At 51.5% G+C, this 22269-nt stretch overlaps 1 protein-coding gene across 18 annotated transcripts in view; it reads left to right on the forward strand.

Moving 5' to 3' along the window:
* The window catches only part of TLE3 (TLE family member 3, transcriptional corepressor), a 50825-nt gene that overhangs the window by 18467 nt on the left and 10089 nt on the right, over positions 1-22269 (forward strand). For 2 of the 18 annotated variants that reach the window (XM_033189557.1, XM_033189570.1), the window contains exons 5-12: positions 3518-3580; positions 5059-5163; positions 14035-14239; positions 15761-15777; positions 19593-19712; positions 20773-20823; positions 21424-21576; positions 21940-22081. In XM_033189557.1, the coding sequence (XP_033045448.1) occupies positions 3518-3580; positions 5059-5163; positions 14035-14239; positions 15761-15777; positions 19593-19712; positions 20773-20823; positions 21424-21576; positions 21940-22081 (856 nt within the window). The remainder of the gene's footprint in view (positions 1-3517; positions 3581-5058; positions 5164-14034; positions 14240-15760; positions 15778-19592; positions 19713-20772; positions 20824-21423; positions 21577-21939; positions 22082-22269) is intronic. The other 16 variants (XM_033189559.1, XM_033189560.1, XM_033189563.1 and 13 more) reach the window with 9 other exon arrangements.

Consider the following 22269-nt stretch of genomic DNA (forward strand, 5'->3'; position numbering starts at 1 on the left):
ACCCTCCAAAAAATAAACATGTTTTTAAAATGTTGAGCAAACAGCTTTCCTGTTCATGCTTTGACTCTGCAGAGTACACGCAGCCCATTCTCAGGGTTGGGCAACCTTTGTAGAGATGGGGGAGGACCAATCCCTGTTTCCACGTTGTGGGGAGACCCCAAGAGGGTACTAGGAGATGATGGCACAGTGACAGCTGGGAGGGATAGGATGTGCTTGCTTCACACCCCTTTCCCAAGCAAGGGGCTGGGTTTACATTGGGACAACTTTTACCATGAACCAGGAGGTTCTCCCAACATAAACCCAGCCCCTCCCCTCTGTCTGCCTCAACCCCACACAGTCCTGTCTTGTGACGTGCCAAAGGCCTTCCTGCCATGCAGAGAGGCCTCTCTTCATGGAACGTGGGCCTCAGGAAAGACAGCCTGAACGCCACTACCCCAGGCTCGTGGAAGGTTCTGTATCTGTGTGGCGTTGTTGTGATAGCCCTCAGTTGACGCTTGTTTGTGGTGCTGGGAGGCAGGAACTACTTTAGAAGGGTGGAGGGGTGAGAATGAGAGAGAACTTGGCCTGAGCCACCCAGCTGTGGTCACCTGGTTGCCCGGATGGCTACATAAATCCTGGGAGATCCCTTGTTCTCATAACCAGAGTGAGCTGGGCTCCAGACCAGCCCTATGGGAAGATCCTATCTGTGGGAAGCCTTTGGTCATGTGTTTGCTGAAGGGTGTGGGGAAGGGCAAGGTCAGCTACTTTTCTTTTTTGTCAACTCCCAAGACCCTGACCCTTGGCCTGTTTGCCAGTGGAAGGAGGCTACAGTCAGAACCTTTTTATAATCACCCTGCCCCCTGCCCTCCCAGAGACTGTGAGAGTTAATAGTTGCTGAGGAGGCCAGAGTGACTGGGGATGTTCTGAACTTGCCCCCCACCTTCCTGGCCATGGGGAGGGGCAGTGGTCAGAGACCCATCTAGGTGGCTTGCGATTGGCCTGGCTTGGAGGTGCCGCCCCACACCGTTGGTGAAGGGCTTGGGCCACTGGCTACCCACCAGCCAGTTGTATGTCAACACTCCATCCACCACGGCCCCTCCCACGGATGCCGCCCACGCTGGGGCAGGCCCAGATCCACAGCCAGGGGTCACTGCAATATGAAGTCTCAATAAATGCGTAGATGCCAGTGATACTATTCTTTGGGCCAAACATTTGTTGAGCACTTACTGTGTACCAGGCACTGCTCTATCATTGTTTGAGATAACGGGCCTTGGACCTGTGAGCTTCCTGAACAGTCAGGTTGGTTTCTTTTGTTTACTTTTGTTTGCTTTTTATTTTTACATATCTTTCTATTCTTATTTGGCATGTGAACTCAAAGGTGAGCGAACTTGTTACTCTGTGCAGGTTTGGAGTGAGGTGCAGCCTATGCTTGTTTCTAGAACTCCTGCCCTATCCAACCCGGACTTTTTTCCTTCATTCCCCATTCCTACTATCAGTTGATTTAGGCGGGGAAAAAATAAGCAGAGTGAGGAAGGATTCTGTTTGGGAGAGTTCTTCCCACTTAACTAGATTAATAATTTATATAATGATTATTTAGTAATCCTCCCGGGTTCCTTAGAGTATGAATGAAGGGTGTCTAGGAGGTGGAGAAGCCAGGGATGCTGTTAAAAGCCCTACAGTGCACAGAACAGCTCTACACAGCAGTGAATTATCTATGCGTTTGGGGAACCCTGATGTATGGTGTCCTGGCTAGAGTGCCCCACACATGTCAACGTGGAGTCCCAGTGGGTCTGAGCTGGGCAGTTCGGAAGTGGGGGCCGTTGTTGACACAGTTGGCCTGGGATGTGAGTGACAGTCCTTCATAACAGGAATTGTCTCTCCCCAAATGCCAACAGTGGTGCCGGCTGGAAAACACTTGACTCTGTTCCTGAGGAGCTAGAGTGTTCCAGGCAGAAAGCTGACAGCAGTGATTCCTGATCTTCTCCCCACCAGGATCCCCCACTGTAGCGGACAGGCTCTGTAGGTTGGCGAGCCCTGCCACCATGGCTGGCAGCCCAGCACGCAGGCCTGCAAAAGCCCATAAGGCTCTTTAGTTGATGGTCTGCTTTTCCACAAACCAGAGATGTCCTCTTCAGTGGCCACGGGTGGAGGAGGTGGAGGGTGTTAGCCCCAGGAATTCTCCCAAAGTCCAGGGTCTATTTATGCGCCTTCAGATTGTTTTTATTTTAAGTGCACAAGGATTTCTCATCCAGAATCATTTGACATGCAGATACTCACAGATTTTTAAAGGCTGTTGTCATGGTTTTGTCTCTGAAAGATTGCTATGTGCTGATGAGAGCTTTGAAGCCAGCTTTGGGACCTTAGTCCTGGCGGGCTCAGGATTCAGAATGAGATAAGAAAAGCGATTCTGAGAGTCATCTGTAAGTGGTTCTAGGCCTTTCCATCTGGACTCAGTTAACCCTTATAGCACCACTCTTGATCTGAGATCTAAAGTTTACATAGGATGCTGGTGGAAACTGTTGACTTTCTAAATGCAGTCTTTTCTGGGGTGTTGGGAGATGAGGCAGAGAATTGATCTGCCTTCCTAAGATTGACTTCTGTGAGGGATTGGGGATCTAATGAATTACGTCTCTGAGCAGCTTCTTAGACAAGGCAATGCTGTATCCTAAAAAATGAAGTGTTGGTGGGGCGTGGTGGCTCATGCCTGTAGTCCCAGCACTTTGGGAGGCCAAGGTGGGCAGATCACTTGAGCCCAGGAGTTTGAAACCAGCCTGGACAACATGGCAAAACCCAGTCTCTACAAAAATACAAAAATTAGCTGGGCATGGCGGTGCACCTGTAGTCCCAGATATTTGGGAGGCTGAGGCGGGAGAATCACTTGAGCCCAGGAAGTCGAGGCTGCAGTGAGCCAAAATCGTACCACTGCACACCAGCCTGGGTGACAGTGAGACCGTGTCTCAGTGGGGAGGAAAAAAAAAAGGTTTAATGGTAGGATTTTAGGCTGGTAGCATATATATGGGGTATGGATTGATCTTGGTGAGGGAGGGGCTAGTCCCAGGGAACCCTTTGCCACATAGGACCACTTATCAGCTCTGTCCCATTTGTCTCAGAGCTCGTGTCCTATTGGCACTGGGCACCAGCGGGCAGAGCAGTTCCTCTCTCACTAAACTGTGTTTCGCTCTTATAATGGATTTTGCTGGATTGTTGGGGGTGATTTTTATTTCATTTTGCTTTAATTAGGGATTCCATCCAGAGGATGCAAACTATATTCTGATCCAGACATATATACCACCTCTGATGGAAATTGGAGCTCCCCAAAATGTAGGCATCCTGGCTGTGAGGGAGTTGAAAGAGATTTCTTCATGCTGTGGATTTAGCTAGAGCCTCCTGGCAGGAGGCAGACTGAGGGCAGAAAGGATGGAGCCCCATGGAGAGGGGCTGTGGTTTGGGGGGGGGAGTTTGCATTTCCACTTGTCTGTGACATTTCAGTGACTTAATTTATTTGCCTGAGCTTCATGTGGTCTCCTTGCCTTTGCAGACAGAGATTGCAAAGAGACTGAATACAATTTTAGCACAGATCATGCCTTTCCTGTCACAAGAGGTAAGACCTTCTTTTATTATTTCTTCCTTTTCTTTCCAAATCAGCCCAGTGACTAGTGGGGTCTCACTGGAGCCTGAGCCCCAGCCCTAGCCCCAGTCTCAGCCCCTGTCCATTCATACTGACTGAGCTGACAACCTGGAGATTTCCAGAGCCTTCTCCGGCCAGTATGAAGGCAGGGGGCCCTATCAGAGGGACCATTTGCTCCTTCTTCTGATAGAATTGTTTCTCTGCCATTGCCTGAGTCCAGAGATGGGGGTTCTGGCGTGCGACCTAACCATCAGTGGTCAGTGGGTGCCTCTTTCCCATCCAAACTAGCATCCCCAGCCCAAAGGGGACCTCAGTTCCTGGTACAGAGTGTCCTTGCTGGGAGCATGACCACCTTCTAAGCCTGCCTTCCAGGGGACCTCCATTTGGGACAGCGGCTGGACCAGTGCGTGATTTGAGATAAATCTTCCAAAGAAGTCCCCTGGTGCCGACCAGACAGATGGGCCGACTTTAGCAGGCTCTGTTTCTGTCCCGATTTCACTCCAGCCAGGGCAGGCCCTGCCCTCTGCTCCCACTCGGTGGCTGGGACCATGTCGGCTCCCTCACAGACTCCTGGGTCTCGGACACAGAGTGGTGACCAATAAATGATTGAATTAATATATAAGAATCAGATACGGCAATGCCCTCGGAGCTTGCAGCCCAGTAGGGGAGAAAGCTGTGTATGTGGCTGGTACTACCTCAAGGCCAAAGGGAATTAATGCAACCACTTTTTAAAATAGACTTTATGTTTTTAGAGAGCAGTTTTAGGTTCACAGAGATTTCCCATATCCTCCCCAACTATCAGCATCCTCACCAGAGTGGTACATTTGTTGAAACTGATGAATCTACATTGACACATCATCACTCAAAGTCCGTGGTTTATGTTAGGGTTTATTTTACCACTTTTTCTTTCTTTATCTGTTTATCTGGAAACATACTTTGTTTTCTCTCTATTTATGGATAAGGTATATGTAGATACACTTTTTCCCCAAATCCTTTGAGTGTACATTGCAGATATCCTGACAATTCACCACTAAAACTATAACTGCATCTCCTAAAAACAGGGATACCGTCCTTCATGATTACAGTATTGTTACCGTGTTTAGAAAATTAATAATCGTCCTGTAATACCATCTGATATCCAGTTCATATGCAAATTGCATGAAAAAATTTGTGTGTGTGGTTGACTAATAGCCTTCTTTTGGCATGCGTCTTTATTTTAGAACTTAAAAAGAAGTTTCAGTTACAAAACTAATACATGCTCATTGACAAAGGTCTAAAAGAGAAAGGAAAATTGCCTGTCACTCTCCCCGCTGCTTGTGTCCTATGCCTGTTCAGTGGGGCTCCTCTGTCTGCTCTGGGCCTCTCCGAGAGTCCCTGCCAGTGCTGCACAGCCTGTCACCTCCTCTGTCCAGGACAGTGGCTGCATCTAACGCACACCCTCTTCCCTCCAGCACCAGCAGCAGGTGGCGCAGGCAGTGGAACGCGCCAAGCAGGTCACCATGACGGAGCTGAACGCCATCATCGGGGTACGTGGACTCCCCAATCTGCCTCTTACCGTGTGTATAGCCCTTTTATTCCTCTCATTTATCATAACCAGAGATTGACCCTGACCTTAGCTGGCCTCAAAGAATGGCAGTCCCAGGGCTCCGGCTTCTACAAACACCCCAAGGGCTTGGATCCCTGTGGGGCTGTTTCCCCATTGACTCCTAGTTGCCTCCTAGGCCTCAAACTAAAGGGAAGCCAGGCAAGCCTCAAAACCACCTCTTCAGCCATCTGCCTCATCTTCCACTAGGTTTTGGTGTCCTTGCTATTGAGGAGGGTGGGGGCCTAGGGTCACCTTCAAGGCCAGGCCAACTGGCCAGTACCTGGCCACCTCCTCACACTTACCCCAGCACCTGTCTGCCTCCTCCCTGGCAGAAGTCTGCCCTTCTTTGGCCACTGGGATCAGAGCAGTCTCTGCTGTACTGTTGATGTGCATCGTGCTGTGGAATTTGGGTTTACGTCTTGCTGTCCCATGTGCGAAGCTTCCTGACTGAGCATTCATCACATACGCTTGTGAACTCCAGCTGGGGAGCCTAGACGAGTTTTCCTGACTTTCTAGAAGTCCCATCTCCCCTTTACACAGGAAGACATACCCAAGAGTGCTCTGTAAGGCCCACTTCCAGACTGGCCCCTTAGTGGAAAGGGGAAGCTGGGTCTACCTGGCTTGTATCTTTAATGCATTTCTTAGGTTCAAGTGGCATCTTGCTCCTACTTGCTGCTTTGGTGTGAGGCTAGCGACATTTAAGATAAGCACCTGCGGAAGAAGAGTCTTTTAAGTGTGACTTTGGGCAAGGCTCTTACCCTTGGGGTGTGCCTGTCCACCTTTCATCTCTAAAATGAAGGGGGTGGATGGGATCACTGCTTCCCAGTCCACGGAGGAGCTTCTGGACAGTACAGATTCAGGGGCACTTGCACCAGAGGTCTTTTCCATAGGTCTGGTGATGGGACTGGAAATCTGTGTTCCTAGTGATTTCTAAATCATTCTAAAGTGTAGTTAGGCTTGGGAAGCAGTAGACTGATTCAACTCTAACATTCTGGGAACCTGGTTGGTCTTCTTTCCTCTTTCTGTTCTTACGGGAAGTCACTATTTCAAGGTGGAACTAAGGCCCCAGAATTTTCCTCTGCTTGATGGGATACATGATAACTCTTGACTTTTCCGCCTGGGGCAGAAACCTGGAGGACTGTGTTTTAGTCATGGTTGTTCCCCCATGTGACCTTTGGCAAGTCCCTTCTCTTCCTTGGGCCTCAGTTCCTGTATCTGTAAAGGGAGAACGTACACCGGCTCATCTTTTTGGGCACTCCGGACTCCTACCAGCAATGCTGGGAGGCTGGAATCACAGAATGACACTTACGGGCACTGACCCCTCCATCACGCTGTCAGGACCCGTGATGGTTGCAGAGTCCTTTGGTGAAGGCAGCCCAGTGGGTTTACCCTTCTGAGCTGAGCCCATAGGGACACTTCTCATTGCTGCTTGGGCGGGTGGGGGTTGCAAGCCTTGGCCTGGTTTGAATCCTGGCCTACTGTGTGGAATGGGCAGAGAGGAGTTTTAAAACTGGAACGTGAGGAAGTGTTCAGTGCTGGAAGGCAGCACCCCAAGAGGAGAAATCATGATATTTTAATGTTTGAAGTATCATCAGAGATCATCTAGCCCAGGGATCGTCAGCCTTGACACTGTTGAAATTTGGGGCCAGATCATTCTTTGCCATCCTGTGCATTGTGGGATGGTCAGCAGCATCCTTGGCCTGTAGCCACTAGATATCAATAACACCCCCGACACTTGTGACACTCCAAAACATCTCTAGACGTTGCCAAATATTCGTAGGAGGCAAAATGGCCCCTGGTTAAGAACCTCTGATCTAGCTCAATGCCCTGGTTTTACCGAGAGGGGAGGTGATTATGATGTTTAGGAGCAAAGCCAGGCCAGAGGCCCGGGTGGCTGACTCGCAGCCCAGGACTCTTCCCCTGACTCTGGTGCAGCCCTGGAGGGTGGCCTGTGTCATCTGTCTCAGTGACCAGCTCTCAGCTTGGTGGTTCTTCTGTTAGTGGTAGCAGGGGGCTGCAGGAGTAGGACATACCTTGTGAATTCTGTTTTCTGACACTTCTCTTCCAGCTCCTCACCCCTATCCCATGTCCAACCATCTTCTTGAGGTTTCCAGGCCAACTCCTCCTACCCCTGCAGTGGCCACAGCAGGGTCCCCTCTCCTTCTCTGCCTCCCTTCCTCTTTGGGATTAAAATCCTCTTTTTTTTTGAGACGGAGTCTTGCTCTGTCGCCCAGGCTGGAGTGCAGTGGCCGGATCTCAGCTCACTGCAAGCTCCGCCTCCCGGGTTTACGCCATTCTCCTGCCTTAGCCTCCAAAGTAGCTGGGACTACAGGTGCTCGCCACCTCGCCCAGCTAGATTTTTGTATTTTTTAGTAGAGATGAGGTTTCACCGTGTTAGCCAGGATGGTCTCGATCTCCTGACCTCATGATCCGCCCGTCTCGGCCTCCCAAAGTGCTGGGATTAAAATCCTCTTATGAAAATAATTTTTTTTTTAAGTTTTAAGAAAGGAGTAAAATTGGGAGAGAAGCACTGCTTGGATTAGCTGTACTTCCTTTAAGTCGTATTTAGGAAGCTACAAGTTAGGTCGAGGCAGCTCGAGGCAGACATTGGAATTCAATTAAAGCCAACGAGTGGGGCCTGTGACCCCCATTTTCAAGGTAATTGCTTCTCCAGCTCCGAGTGAATGCAGCCATCGCCCTGTCATTAAGCAGGCAGCCGTCTAATCGCTGCGCCTGACAGAGCCTCACAAGGCAGGAATTACGGACAGCCGAGGCGTGCTCGCACTGGGGAGCCGTGCTTGACTGCACTCCAGCGAAGGAGGCCGCTAATCTAGTCAGGGCGTTCTTTATCTCCTCCTCGAGGAGAGCAGGGAGGGAGCCTGCAGCTGAGCTGCCTCTGGGAAGCGAGGTGAAGAAGGATAACAGGGGATGCAGAGCCACCGGCTGAGCAAAAGGGCAGGCATCCTGGCCCCAGCAGGAAAGGGCAGGAGAAAGAGGGTCCCAGGAGGCTCTTGGCAGCTTCCAGTGGCTACCCCCACTGCACTGTTGGATTTGCTGCTCCGGAAGGAGACACGGCCTGGCACCCTGGTTTTGGACTTAGAGGAGGGCTTTGGGCAAGTCGATTTGTTCCTCCAAGCCTCAGTTCTTCCATCTGCCCTACTTGTTTAGTGGCTTTCTTGCTCATAGACTTGAAAGATTCTGAGGTCATGGCTCAGCTCAACTCAAAGAGAAATCAGATGCCTCTGGCATGGGCAGGGAGGTATCCAGTGGCGTGTTTATCATGAGGATTAGAGTATTCCTGGGGTCTTCCTTCCTGATGAGAAAGGGCAGGATCCAAGGTCAGGGTGGTGTGTGTGAAAAGGGGAAGGAAAAGCAGATACAGGGAACTGGGCTCTCGAGCCAAGCCTACCTACTCCCTGCTGGACCACAGGGAACTCAGGTGTCCACCGAGGGAAAAGAGGAAGAAGACTGTCTCTCTTCTAGCTGGGGCCTGGCAAGACTTGGTTACAGTAGCCCTGTTTCTTTTACATGCTTCTTGGATAAAATTAACAGGAGGGGCTTTAGAACGACAAGATTCCTGAGCGCGAGGAGGGAAATTTGACCCTTGGTCAGCAACTTGCAGAAGGCAGCATCTGTCTTTCCCAAGCAGATTTAAGACCCTGTAAGCTGATGTATCACCCATTTCTGGAACCCTCTTTTTAAAATTGCTGTATCATGGCCCAAGGTCTTTGGACTGGAAAGTGGAGGAGGTCTCATCTGCTTACCCACTGACAATTTGGTCTTCATTCCCTTGGAAATTAACAGTAGGGGAGATGTCACAGAGCACTGACTTGATTTTTTTTTTTTAAGTGGGAGGGAGGGGAGGAAGAGGGAGGTTGTAGCTAGTCACAGAATACACAGGGTATTTTGAAGCCATACCTAAGGTTCTTGCATTCACTCCAAGATGTGGATGAGCTGCAATCAATTGACTGAATTTTGTATGAGGGAAAGGATGGCCAAGAGAATGTGCCTTAGGATCCGTCTTTCAGCCAGGCAGCTGTGGTGGAGGGAGGTAATGCCGAATTTGAGTCTGGGCTCTGGTTGCTGCTGGCTTCATGGAGCTGTTCAGCCTCCCAAGCCTGTTCGCTATCTCTGAAGTGGGGATCACAAGGGTTGTTGTGAACACTAAAAGCTATTACTAACCCCAGAAGCTCAATGCGCACGGAGCTATGGTGCCCACTGAGTGATGTGAAAGAGAAGGAGCAGTCGGAGGCCAGAGCTGTTCTCGCTGTCATTGGAGAGCAGGAAGTGTTCATTTTATGCAGTCGGGACTCGGTCTTTGCCTCCTCTGGTGGGAGCCCTTGGCATGTCTTGGCTCTGGAAATGCTTAGACAACTTCACTAAGTTCAACCCAAATTGTGAACCTGAGAAACGCAGCATTAAATTACCTAGCGAAGGCCTAAGGCGTGATGTGCATAATCCAGTTACACATACTCTGCAAGCAAGATCTTCCCTTCAACCTCTCCTGGAAGTGACCGCACCTTCTGAGCCAGGCCACAGGCGCTTATCACTTGTGTGGAGTACATGTTCGTTGTCCTGTTTATGCTCTGGCAGGAAATGTTCAAGGAGAGAAAAGTGAACGCCCATGCATGGGCTTGGTTCCAGGCTCCTAGCCCCTCTTTGGGGTTAGCGGTGCAAGAGGGAATTATTGACTTCCTTTCATATTGTGGATGGAGAAGTTCCCATATTGGAAGGAATGGTATAAGCTGGAGACAGGCGTTCTCTGATGGTGGAATTGATTCCATTTCTCTGCCATGGGGAAAGCTACCCAGTTGCAAACAGTATCAGCCTCCCACTCAGCCATCACTGTGTTTGAGCACATTGTGCTCTGAAGCCAACAGACGTGTTGCAGGGGATAGGAATACAGCCTGAGGATAGCTGTGCCCGCCCGCCTGCGGAGGTGCTGAGCTGTGATAAGGACGGGGGTCAGGTGGGGCGTTGCCTGCTGGCCCCTAGACCTGTCAGGGAAAAATCCTCGTTTCACTTTCTGTTGTACCCAAGATTGTTGTTAGCAGACCCTCTGTCTGACAAGCCCTGGCATCTGCTCTCACACTGAGGAAGGAGCCTCGGAGTTTGGCTCTCCTGTCCCTGCTTCCCAGAGTCTGCTGGGCCAGTCCTCGCTGTGCCTTCAAACCACCCCAAGGAGACCTGGAGGGAGTTTCTGGCTCTTTGCAGCAGGTTGCTCTTGCACTCGGAAATGAGGAACGCTTCAGTTTTGCATGGGAGATTCCTTTTCTCTTTTGCAAAGAGGACGCTCTTACCTGACAACACTAAGGCAGAAAACCAGCCTCTCAGCCTCGGAAGCTTAACAGCTTTGAAAGCCACTGCCTGCCAAACAGCCGCTGCTGCCTTTGTTCCAAGTTTCTGACGTTGGTTCTCTGGTTCATGTTTTGGGCAGGCAGGACACCTCATGACCCCATTGATTCTTCCTGTCCCAACTAACTGTTCTGGCTGCATCTAATTGGCCTTGGAGGGAAGGCGTGGAGCTGAGAGGCGGTTGGCACCTGTGGACACCATTTCTCAGCCTCTTCATATACCTTTTCCAAAATTTTCACTAATTTACCTAGAAGACATGTACTAAGCAAACTTGCTAGGCACTGTTGGAGGTGCTGGGATGGAGAAGACACAGTTGCTGTTTCTGGAACTCACAGGTTGCCAAGCAGTGCAGAAAGGCAAAAGAAACAGTTTTCACCTGGGATCTGTCCATTTGCTAAGACTGAGCACCTACTCCATTTTTACCTGTAATTACACATGTGATCCTTGCACAACACAGAGAGGTCGGCTGACTTGTCCAAGGACTCATAGCTGATAAAGGGTAGAGCTGGAAGTCCACCTTATTCTGCCTGGTTCCATTGTCTGAGCTGTTAGAGCTTGTACAACAGAGAAATCCATTCTGACCTGAGGTGGGAGGGCATCCAGAGGAGACAGCCTTTGAACTGGGCAAAGCTGAGCCTAGAGGATTGGGTAGGAGAAGAGACCTTTCCTGGTAAGATAAGAGTCAGGGTGCGTGGAGCTATTCAACTCCATCTTTCCTTGGGTACAAATGTTCAATGCACATTTTCTCTAGAAACAGACTTGTGGCCTGGCGCGGTGGCTCAAGCCTGTAATCCCAGCACTTTGGGAGGCCGAGACGGGCGGATCACGAGGTCAGGAGATCGAGATCATCCTGGCTAACACGGTGAAACCCCGTCTCTACTAAAAAAATACAAAAAAAAAACTAGCCGGGCGTGGTGGTGGGCGCCTGTAGTCCCAGCTACTGGGGAGGCTGAGGCAGGAGAATGGCGTAAACCCGGGAGGCGGAGCTTGCAGTGAGCTGAGATCCGGCCACTGCACTCCAGCCTGGGCGACAGAGCGAGACTCCGTCTCAAAAAAAAAAAAAAAAAAGAAACAGACTTGTTCGTGAAAGGAGTTAGCTGTGTCTACAGGCAGCAAAGCTACTTCTTTGAAGCCTTCCTTCCCCTCCTCTTCCTTGTCTCTTCCTCGAGGGATCTTATTGGCTCTGCACTATAAAATGCAGATTAAATACCTCAGCCCTTGCTTTCTGGGTTTTACTAAATAGTTACCACCAGCAGAATTAACAGGCCTACTAACAATTGGTCTAAACAAAGGGGCCCTACTGGAGACTCACTTTAAAACCAGGTATCCAGATAAAGTTGTATTGTCCAACCACACCAGGGAATACTACTAGGTAGCCATTAAAAAGGTCAAGAAAATTTCTTCAGAACATTCCTAAATTAAAATCAAGCTGTATAGCAGTATGGTTCACAAGAGTCCATTTCTGTATAAATACATTTGAAATGTGTAGATTTTCATAAATAAAAACCTAGGTAGATTTAATAGTAGAATCTTCCGAGGGTAGGATTGAAGGGTAATGAAAAAAACTTTTTAATGTCTACTTATTTTTAGTATTTTCTTAAAATAAGCATGTATTAGTTTTGTAATAAGATATAAAAAATTACATTTTCTTAAAAAAGAAAAAGTGGAGGAGCTCAGAGTAAGCTCCTATCCTAGAGGAGCTGGAGTTTCTTAGCTGGGAGGGGTTGGATCTCTGCATTGGACTCTGTGATGCTGGCTCCAGAGGCCCCATAGCTTTGTGTCAGCCATAGTGTCTCAGTGCAGATGTGGGGTCAGACCACCCTGGGACCGTGCACATGAACTGCCTAGCAACAGACATCACAGAAGTGCTCTGACAGCTTTGAGCGACGGCTGCAGTGCCAGCCTTTCACCCAGAACTGACAAAGGGAACCCTGGCGAAAGCCATGGCTACTGTGGCTGCCATTAACTTTGGGATGAGGCCAGGTGGGCAGTTTGCAGCTTAGCTGGGGGAGAGTGGGGCCCTTTATCCATAACCTGAAATACTTACTGCCTCCTCCTGCCGGAGCCGTGGGCCTTCGCTGTATTCTGTTATCTGTTCGCAGTTACCAGAAAACCATCTCATATTGACAGGCGAGCTCCCTTAGTAAGGCGTGAGATCTGGAAGCTTCTCAGATCTATTCTTTATGGCACTCTCCACCAACCCCTCTTGCTTTGGGGATCTTGTTAGGAACGAACATTCTTAGGATGAGGGGTGGCGGTTGACAGATTTACTAGTGGTAGATTTGGCCAATTACTAGCTACCTACTCCAGCCTCCTAAGCATCTATTAAATGGGCACAACCCCTCCCTTGCCAGGTGGTTAGAAGGTGCCCAGGCATTCATTCAGGCATCCAGTAAGTGTTAGTTTTCTTCTCTTGCACAAGTTGAGAAGAAAGATGTGTGCATTAGGTGAATACCAGTAGTGGAGAAGAAGTTGGGTGTGGTGAAGGGAGAGGAAAGAGAAGCCCCTGAGGCTAGTGTTGAGTAGGGAAGCTGGGCCTCTGGAGCCAGGGCAGCCGAGTCCTTGACTGGGGAGGAGACAGAGAGAATTGCATTGTTGTTGTTGATAATACTGACTTGCTGCATGGCAAGTTTTTAGAAGGGTTCAGGAATCCATTTAAAACTCTTTGTAAATGTTAGCTGCTGCCATGAGGCTTAGTAGCTGTGTGCCGTGAGCTGCTGCAAACATTATCTTACAATAATCCTCTGGGGTCTGCTGCTTTCCCCCTTTACAGATGAGGAAATTTGAGGTCCAAGACTTGAGGTAACCTGCCCCAGGCCACAGCTAGGAAGTGCCAGAGTTGAGATTCCAATCCTGGTCTGTCTAGTTCCAAAGCCTCCACTCTTCCAGTTACCCCGTTGTCCACTGATGTCCGGTGACATTAGCTCTCATTCCACTGGCCTCCAGCTTATCTGGCTCTGGGGCCTTTGCTGTGATGACCTGTCCTGCCCCTGCTCTGTAAGGCAGGCTTGGAGTTCCTAAGAAATAAGGAGACTTCCCCAGAGTCCAGCCTCAGGGTAGGAGATGCCGGCAGCTAATGCTGAAGGCATGTATGCATGAGCAAACACTGCCAGGGCTGTGAGCTTAAAAATGGATCCCTCTCTACTCAGAGGGAACCCCATGACTCTATGGTTTTTTGATGCATGCATTATTTATCTCAGGCTTGGAAACAAATATTGAGAAATTCTTCCTGAAACTGGGGTACAACGGGTTGGGGGGTGCTTGAAGATGTAAATCTTTACATTGCAGTCTATTAACAGACTTCCTTCAGCGAGACATTCATGTGGACTGAGCTGGGGGCAAAGGTTTTGGGGGTGCTACCTCCTACCACCCACCCAATGAAGGAGCAAGAAGAATGGGAAGAGCCACTCCCTCCCTCCCTCCTGAGGTGGCCACGCCTCCCCTGCCCTCCCCAGCTCAGCTGTACTCACCACCAACTTCATTGCAGCAGCAGCAGCTCCAGGCGCAGCACCTCTCCCATGCCACACACGGCCCCCCGGTCCAGTTGCCACCCCACCCGTCAGGTCTCCAGCCTCCAGGAATACCCCCAGTGACAGGGAGCAGCTCCGGGCTGCTGGCATTGGGTGCCCTGGGCAGCCAGGCCCATCTGACGGTGAAGGATGAGAAGAACCACCATGAACTCGATCACAGAGGTGCGGCTGGGCTGGGGCAGAGGGTGGGGTGGGGCAAGGCTGGGCATGGGCACTCATAGGCCTCACAGTGAGTGGACCCAGCAAGTGCTGTCGCCCTAGGACCAGGAGTTACCAAGGATTTGGAGCCATCTGTTGAATACTTGGTGCATGGAAGCCAGCGCCATCTGCATCCCATGCACCTTTTCCTAATCCTTGGTGTAGACCTGGTATTTCCTGTCCTGAAAACCCTGTCTGTTCATCTGGAGCTCCCTCCCATCTTCCTACGACACCTATGCCTGGCCTTCAGGGGCCAGCCCCAGTCCACCCCTTCAGGATGCCTTCCTGGTCAGATTAGGGGCCTTTTTCAAGTTCTCATAAGAGTTTAAGAGTTGGGATGCCAAAGCTAAGTCCTTGTTACTGTTCTCTTATATTCTACCCCTGGAAAATGTCTTATGCTTACCATGATCATTAGTTCCCTAGGACAGGGGCCAAGTTCTTGGGTGTTTTCCTTACATCTACATCTCACCAATGCAGAAACCTGGGAAAGGTGCACAGTCAGTGCTCAGGTAAAGGTTTGTTAGCTGGCTGCCTGTAAGTGGGAGTAGTGTACACCCCAGCAAGAGATCACATTGACTTGGAGTCAGAACTTGTTCCCTGACCCTCTGTGAGCCCTTACCATGAGGACCCAGGAAGCTGCACCGAACGTGGCCTCAAGAGTGGTTCATTGGATCAGAAAAGAGAAACGCCTGGCTCCCTGGGAGGCTCTTTTCAAAAACTGGTGCCAAATGCACTCTGCCCTTAGATACGGTATTTACCAGGGCACGTAGCCAACACCTTCTGAGCACTGGGGACCTGGAATGTCACCATCCTGCCTTGGCCCAGGCCACAGGGTGGTAGCCGGTCCCGAGAACTGGAGGCTACATTTTTTTGTCTCACAGTGGGATGGTCCTTTTGGTAGAGGAAGAGGGACCTCTGCACAACAGATAGGAGAACTGGGGAGCTAGTGCTTAGCTGGGAAAATTATCAGAGGCTTCAGCTTTTAGGGGTATCCTGACAAAGAATCAGAGAATGGTTTTAATTTCAAAAACAAAATTAAAGAAACCACTCCTAAATTCCTTTTTTTTTTTTTTTTTTTTACAATAAAGTTCTTAACTCCCAGGTCCTGCTGGTATTTTGTATGGCATGATCCTTCCCAAGCTTGTGGTCTTAAGACCCCTAGTCTGCTAAAGAGTAAACTTGGTGCCCTTTGGCATGACAGGAAGAACTGGCTCAAAGGCCTCCCTTCCCCACCCTGGGGACTGGAGGGGTGGGGGCAGCACTGGAATTTGGGTGGCGAATTTCCAAACCAAGAAACGCCACCTAATGGTCCTACCTTGGCTGATCCACAGAGACAGCGATCCAGGCCTTCTGCCCATTTAAAAACCAGTGCACTAGCAAATCACAAAAGCCAGCTGGACTTAGACTGACCTTTTTCCTTTCTTTTTTGTGTTTTTGTCTTGGGGTGCCTGACCTTCCTCCTGTCCTGGCCTTCCTTCCCCAAAGAGAGAGAATCCAGTGCGGTAAGTGTTGGCACTCTGGAACCCAGAGGGGTGTTTGGGTGCTGGGAGGAGGTGGAACTTGGGGCTCCCAGAATCATGGGCCTGAGACCAGTCAGTTGGTGTCCAAAGCTGGCTTCCGGGTTCCCGGTTCTGCTCTGTGTGTTGAAACTGGGGGTTTTGTTGTTTGTTTACTCTTGCCGAGCTAGGAGACCTGGCTTCAGTGCTGATGTCTTAGTCCAGAGCCAGTGGTGGTAGTGGCAGGGTGAGGGGTAGTTACTGTAATAAAATGGGAGCTGCTGTCGTCACCTGTTGAGAGTGACCTTCAGTTGTGGAAGCCCTTCATCTCTCCAGGCTTTAGGTCTGCCATTTGTCAAATGAAGAGCTTGGGCAAAATGAGCTCTAACTCCCTTTCTTATGAGAGGTGATACTCTGAGAGGTCAGCTGACCAGCCCTGGGTCTTCCATTGCAAGGGGCTTTGTAGAGTCTCTGGGCTAAACCCAGGTCTAAGGACCGAAGTGTCCCATGTTGAGGGCCAAGGTTCTTACCCACCCCCCAGCTAGGGTGCCTCTGTATCATCTTGAATCCACCTCATTCCCTTCAAACGCCTGCAGTTTCTCCCTGCTCTGGGCTTTCACTCGATTTAAGAAAGTGCTAGCAAGCAAGCATTAAGGCCAGGCCGCCTGCGTGTCTGCCAGCTCTGAGATTTGTTGTAAATCTTTCTGATCACACTGAGGCTCCGAGGTTCTGTTTCAAGTGAATAAGCCTTCTGAATAAGCGCAGTGGAGTCTGGATAAAAAAAATCCTCCAGCGATTAGCAAAGCTATTTTATTCCTCATCGCCGTCCTTGTATCTGGGGCCATCTAATCTGTTAGGATGGCTTTGGTTATTACCTCGTGTTAAGTAGGACTTGGAAGGTCAGGCAGTTAACTAACCATCTAGACAGCAGCTTCCTTGGGCAGCTCTCTCCAGTCCAGCCCTCCTTCCCTTCCTGGCCCTCCCCCAACCCAGGCTGACTTTTTAAACCTCCCATTGACAGTGAGGCTGGCGTCGCCTCTAACCCTGCCTATATGCTCAGAAATCCAGGACCACATTTGGACTGAGGAATGGCTAGGTACCTAAAAGAGGAGTCATTGAAGCTGAAAATCCATGTTCACTGCCTCCGTACTGATCCTGTAACAGTGGCATTTTTGGAGAGGCAGTTTGCTTAGATAGAAGGAGGACTGGATTGGACATTTTAAGGCTGAGGTCTGGTCCCAGCTTTATGAGACCCTGCGTAGTTCTCTTGGCCTCTCAGAGCGTCAGTTTCCTTATCTATACCATGGGAATAATTCCTGCTTGGCCACCCTCTCAGCTTTGTTTAGGAAGACCCATGATAACTTGACTGAGGATCCAGATTAGCTGGCTAGCAGGGACCCACGGCAGTGGAACTGGAGGGGGAGTGGGAAGGCCAGCACTCTCTAAAGAGCATGAGTCTTTACCTCATCCTCATCCCTGTTGGCTTCTGGCTTTGTGCCTCATCTGTGAAAGTTTTCTGCTAAAAGACCCTCTCTGGGAACCCCCAAGAACTGGGCTCTTTACCATGCTTACTGAGGTTCAGGCATGGCACACATGGGCCACAGGAAACTCCAATGGGAATGAATCAAGATGCAGGGCAGAGGCAGCAGTGGGCAGCTCAGGGCTGAGGCTGTGCGCATGGCATGTGGTGTGGTGATGGTGTCAGGGGCGGTGTAGACTGAAATAATCAGGCTTTGGAAACCAGGTTGTCAACAGATGAGGCCTACGGCAGGAAGGGCAAGGCTGTGTCAGAGTGGGAGGGGGGATGGGGGACGGGCTGGAAGCTGTCCCAGAGGGGTTAGTCTGGAGTCCAATTAGAGGTAGCTTCATTCATATTTCCTTGCCTAGCCGAAGCAATAAAAAATACTTAGTTTTTTGGCCGCCTGCCAGCCAGAGGCGGGCTGGATCGATGCCGCTAAATGCCTGACATGACTCTCCGGTAGCGGCGAGGGTTTTCAGCCTGACTGCATGAGAAGAAAGAGCTCGCTGTTCTCCCGAGCCGAGCACCGGGTCGCAAGGAGAAACACGAGCAGCCGCACACCCCCTCCCCTGCCCGCCCGCCCGCAAGGGGCAGCCAGTGCGAGGGGCTGGAAGCATTTCTGCTTAGCACAGGGTGGCCGCCACCGTCAGAGGAAATGAAATGAAATGACGGTGATTTTTCTGCCGGCGATTGCAGCAGCTAATTGAATTGCGGCTGTGCGCGCATCGCCGCCGCTCCTGCACGGCTGTGGGGAAGGTTGAGCTGCAGTTCCATTATAACCTCCATTTTTTCTTCAAGGCTTGATAACTCTGCCATTTTAATTTGCTTCAGGCAGAAACTTGGCAGGGAAGGGCTGCCTAGAAACCGGCTTAGGAAAGGAAATTAAGTTCTGAGGCTGGTTGCTGCACTGTTCCCACCAAATACTGCCCAGCTCTGTTCCCTCCAAGTGGCCCTTGCCCCTGAGCCACCCTTGGCCTCTGAGAACGTGGAGAAGAGAAGTGAAGCCTCATTCCACTTGCCTTCTGATGCTCTTCTCTTCTGAACAGATGTCCCTCTGTGTCTCCATGTGACCTCCTGTGTTGCATGGGGACTGGGACCCAGGATGGCCTGTCCTTTTCTTCCAGCTCCATCATAACTGGACCATAGCCGCCTTGGAGGGCAGGGATTGTGTCTCGTTCTTTCTGCCACTCCTGGCCTGCAGCACCAGACCTGACCCAGGGCAGCTGCTTGGAAATTGGTGGGTGGGTGAAGGTAAAGTTTGGGCTCTTAGGAAGGAGTAAACCTCACCAATATTGTAGAGGAGCATTGGTCCTGATGTTATTCTTTGGACACAGAGGTTTGCTGGCAGGTGTTTTGCCAGTAGCACTTCCCTCCCTGCTCCCCAGCTCGGTGGTAACAGCCACATGGTGATTTCTGACCACTATCAACCCCCAGGACTGCTCCGTCATCTTCCCTCTTCCCAGGCCTCCCATCCCAAAGGCTTCTCATCCTCATTTGCTTTGTAGTTGAGGGAGAACTCATGAAAATTTGAGGTTCCCTTTGTGCCACCTTCTGCTAGGGGAGCTTGGACACATTCACCAACCTCTTGGGGTCTCCACTTGGTAATGGCTACGGAGGCGGTGACTGTCCCTGGCCTTGTGCCTTTTCCTGTCTCTGTCAGAGGGGAGGCTTCATGACGTGGCATTTCTGTTTCTTCACAACCCTGGTGTTTCTCCAGAGTTGCTGACAGCCTTGCCGTGGAGGCGGGGGTGTTCACACCGAATGCTCAGCTGCTCATCTCCACTGGGAAGTTGGTGGCTGCCTGACACCCTCCTTCCCTATCAGTCTCCCCATTCCTGTCGGGCTCAGCAAATGAAGTATTGCTCATGGCCCCCGCCTGTCAGCTCGGATCCGTCTTACAAGACTCAGTGCAAATTCCACTTACCCCTCCTTTGAGCAAATGAGTGCGGCAGGCTCGAGATGGGTGGTGAACGAGACCCAGGTGACCCTCGCCCTCACGGAGTGTAGTCTCACAGGCCAGAAGGCAGACGGCTCACTGCAGGGTTAATTATTTAATAGCAGTGCAGAGCTGCAAAAGAGAATTGGGGGTGCTCCCAGGGCATCTGCCTGGGAACTCAGTCTGGGGAGTGGGGAAGGCTTCCCTGGCAAGGCTCTGATGGAGCCACGATCTGCAGGGCAGAGAGGAGTTTAGCTTCTCTTCCCTCCTCCGACCTCCCTGTCACCTGCACTTAGCAGTGTGTGGATGTGGGAGTTGTTATATACAGCAGAAAGTTTTAACCCCAAACCCTCTTCTTCCTTCCAGAATAACTCTGTGTCACCCTCGGAAAGCCTCCGGGCCAGTGAAAAGCACCGGGGCTCTGCGGACTACAGCATGGAAGCCAAGAAGCGGAAGGCGGAGGAGAAGGACAGCTTGAGCCGATATGTACGTCTGAGGGGCCGTGGCGCCACTGGGGTTTCTGTTGGGTAGGGCAGGGGGTGTCTGCAGGGCCCAGGCTGTGGCCAGGGTCCTCTTATGGCTGGCAGCGAGTCAGAGAAGCACAGGTGGCAATAGGTGGCCCCATTGAGGAGGGCAGGGTGGGGAAGGGGCTAGGGTGAAGTTCACACACTGTGAGCGTGTGAGCCACTCTAGGGCGAAGGTGGACAGGGAGGTCGTCCTGGCCTTCATGGGGTCTCTTCCCACAGATGGGCCAACAACCCCATGCTGCTGTCACGGTGCTGCCAGAATCCCACTTGGCTCTAAGGAGCTGCTCCCGACGCCCCGCAAAATGTGGACCCTACAGTCCTCTCAGTCGGCCCCAGGCATGCACTCACTTGGCCACCCAGTCATGTCTTTTATTAGCCTTTTAATGGGATGCCCCCGGCACATGAGACCCTAGTGGAAGCATGGCTGTTGTGTTTCCCCTGTGCCAGGCTGTGCAGGGCTGAGAGCTGGGACAGAGGGAAAGGGAGGATATGATGCAGGGCCTCCACAGTCTTGCACCCAGCCCTCTTCAGCTACATGGCTGCTGTGTGGCTTTGGGCACATTGCACACCCAAAGGGCACTCAGCTGTGTTTCTGGGAGAGAAGGCAAGTCACTATCCCACGCGGAGCGGGGGGAGTGACCAGGTGAGAGCAGCACACTGACTGTGAAGGGTGGTGAATGTAAAACCAGCTGGGAAGAAGCTTCTGGCTTCAGAGAGAAGCAGAAAGGCAGGCTGTGGGGGCAGGGGCTTAGAACTGTTATGATGGGGTGGGTGTCAGTGTGGCTGCCCAGTGGGCACAGGAGTGGAGTAACCTAGGGGCTGGGCTAGGGGACAGCTTCACAGGGAGACCGTGTTGAGCTGGAGTGGAGCCTGTGGAAGGGCAGGGCTGGAGTAGAAAGCATGGACTTTGGAGTTTGGCCTGGCGTCATGTCCTGGCCAGTAGAAGGATAGGGTGGTTTGGGCCCAGTCGGGTGGGGAAAGTGTGGCCTCTTACCATTTGGCTTCTCCCTTGGCTGCAGGACAGTGATGGGGACAAGAGTGATGATCTGGTGGTGGATGTTTCCAATGAGGTATGGGCAGGCCTGGTCACAAGGGGGCTCTTGGTTTGAGATGGTTTGGGATTATTCCTCCCCAGGGTGGGATCTCTTCCGTCTGTTTTAATATTGCTGGCAGCCTGAGCAGGGAGACAAGGCCTCCAGTCTTGGGGTCTCAGGGGGTCAAGAGGAGCAGGGCAGGGCTTTGCTGCATGGTGTCCAGGCATTTATGGGCCCTGAGGGCCACCTGCAATGTGTCTCCAGAGAGACACCCCCAAAGATCCCAGATAGGGGCCATCTTCTATTCCCTGTGAGTGACCCTCCATCCCCCTAGGGGCTCAGCCTCAGGGGCCTGAGAAGGAGGAGCTGGAGAGCATCTACACTCGGCCAAACCCAGGCAGGCTGATTGAAGTCCTGAACTTGTGTTTGACATTGGGCAGATCACCCTTCCACCCTCCCCAGGCCTCAGTTGGACCAGATGGTTAAGAGTTAGTTTCCCCTCACTGTGGGACCCCCAGTCTTTGAGCCAAGCTCTTCTTCCCACACCCATGCCCTCTCCCTTCCCACTCCCAGAGCAGGGGAGCCTCAAGGCTGGCTGTTGCTTTCAGTGCATCTCTGCATCACTTGTGTTTTCAGGACCCCGCAACGCCCCGGGTCAGCCCGGCACACTCCCCTCCTGAAAATGGGCTGGACAAGGCCCGTAGCCTGAAAAAGGATGCCCCCACCAGCCCCGCCTCGGTGGCCTCCTCCAGTAGCACACCTTCCTCCAAGACCAAAGACCTTGGTCATGTATGTGGGGTCTGGGTGGAAGGGAATGGAAAGGGAGTGGCAGGGACCAGAGCTGGGGTGGTGCCAATTGGCGGGCAGAGGGGTGGAGTGGAAGAAGCTGGATGGGTGATTGGCCCAGGTTTACCTGCTGGGCCTGGGCTAATGAGTTAACATTTTCTGAGCCTTGGTTGCTACATCTGTAAAATAGGAGTGATCACCCCAGTCCCTGCCAAACAAGGTTGGGTAAGGATTGAGAGGCTGTTCGGCAGAAGCTTCCTACGGGGCTGGCTCAGGGCTTCATGTTGGGACTGGCACCAGTTGTGCCCGGCTCCTAGGAGAGTGGAAGCCTCATGGCCTCCCTTGTTGTGCATCTCCCCTCTTCAGAACGACAAATCCTCTACCCCTGGGCTCAAGTCCAACACACCAACCCCAAGGAACGACGCCCCAACTCCAGGCACCAGCACGACCCCAGGGCTCAGGTCGATGCCGGGTAAACCTCCAGGCATGGACCCGATAGGTATAATGGGTAGGCACCATGGGCTGGGTTGATCTGATTGGGGGGAGGGGGTCTGCCCCTGGTCAGGGCAGGAGTCACACACACCCATGGGATAGAGCACAGGCAGTGTCTCCCAGGGCCTGCCCTTGGGGACTTCACGGTCAGATTTGAGGAGGAGGTGACACCAGGGTGTCTGGGGCCCCTGCTGGGCCAGACAT

This window comes from Trachypithecus francoisi, unplaced genomic scaffold, assembly GCF_009764315.1.
Source record: "Trachypithecus francoisi isolate TF-2019V2 unplaced genomic scaffold, Tfra_2.0 Lachesis_group3, whole genome shotgun sequence".
Classification (NCBI taxonomy): Eukaryota; Metazoa; Chordata; class Mammalia; order Primates; family Cercopithecidae; genus Trachypithecus; species Trachypithecus francoisi.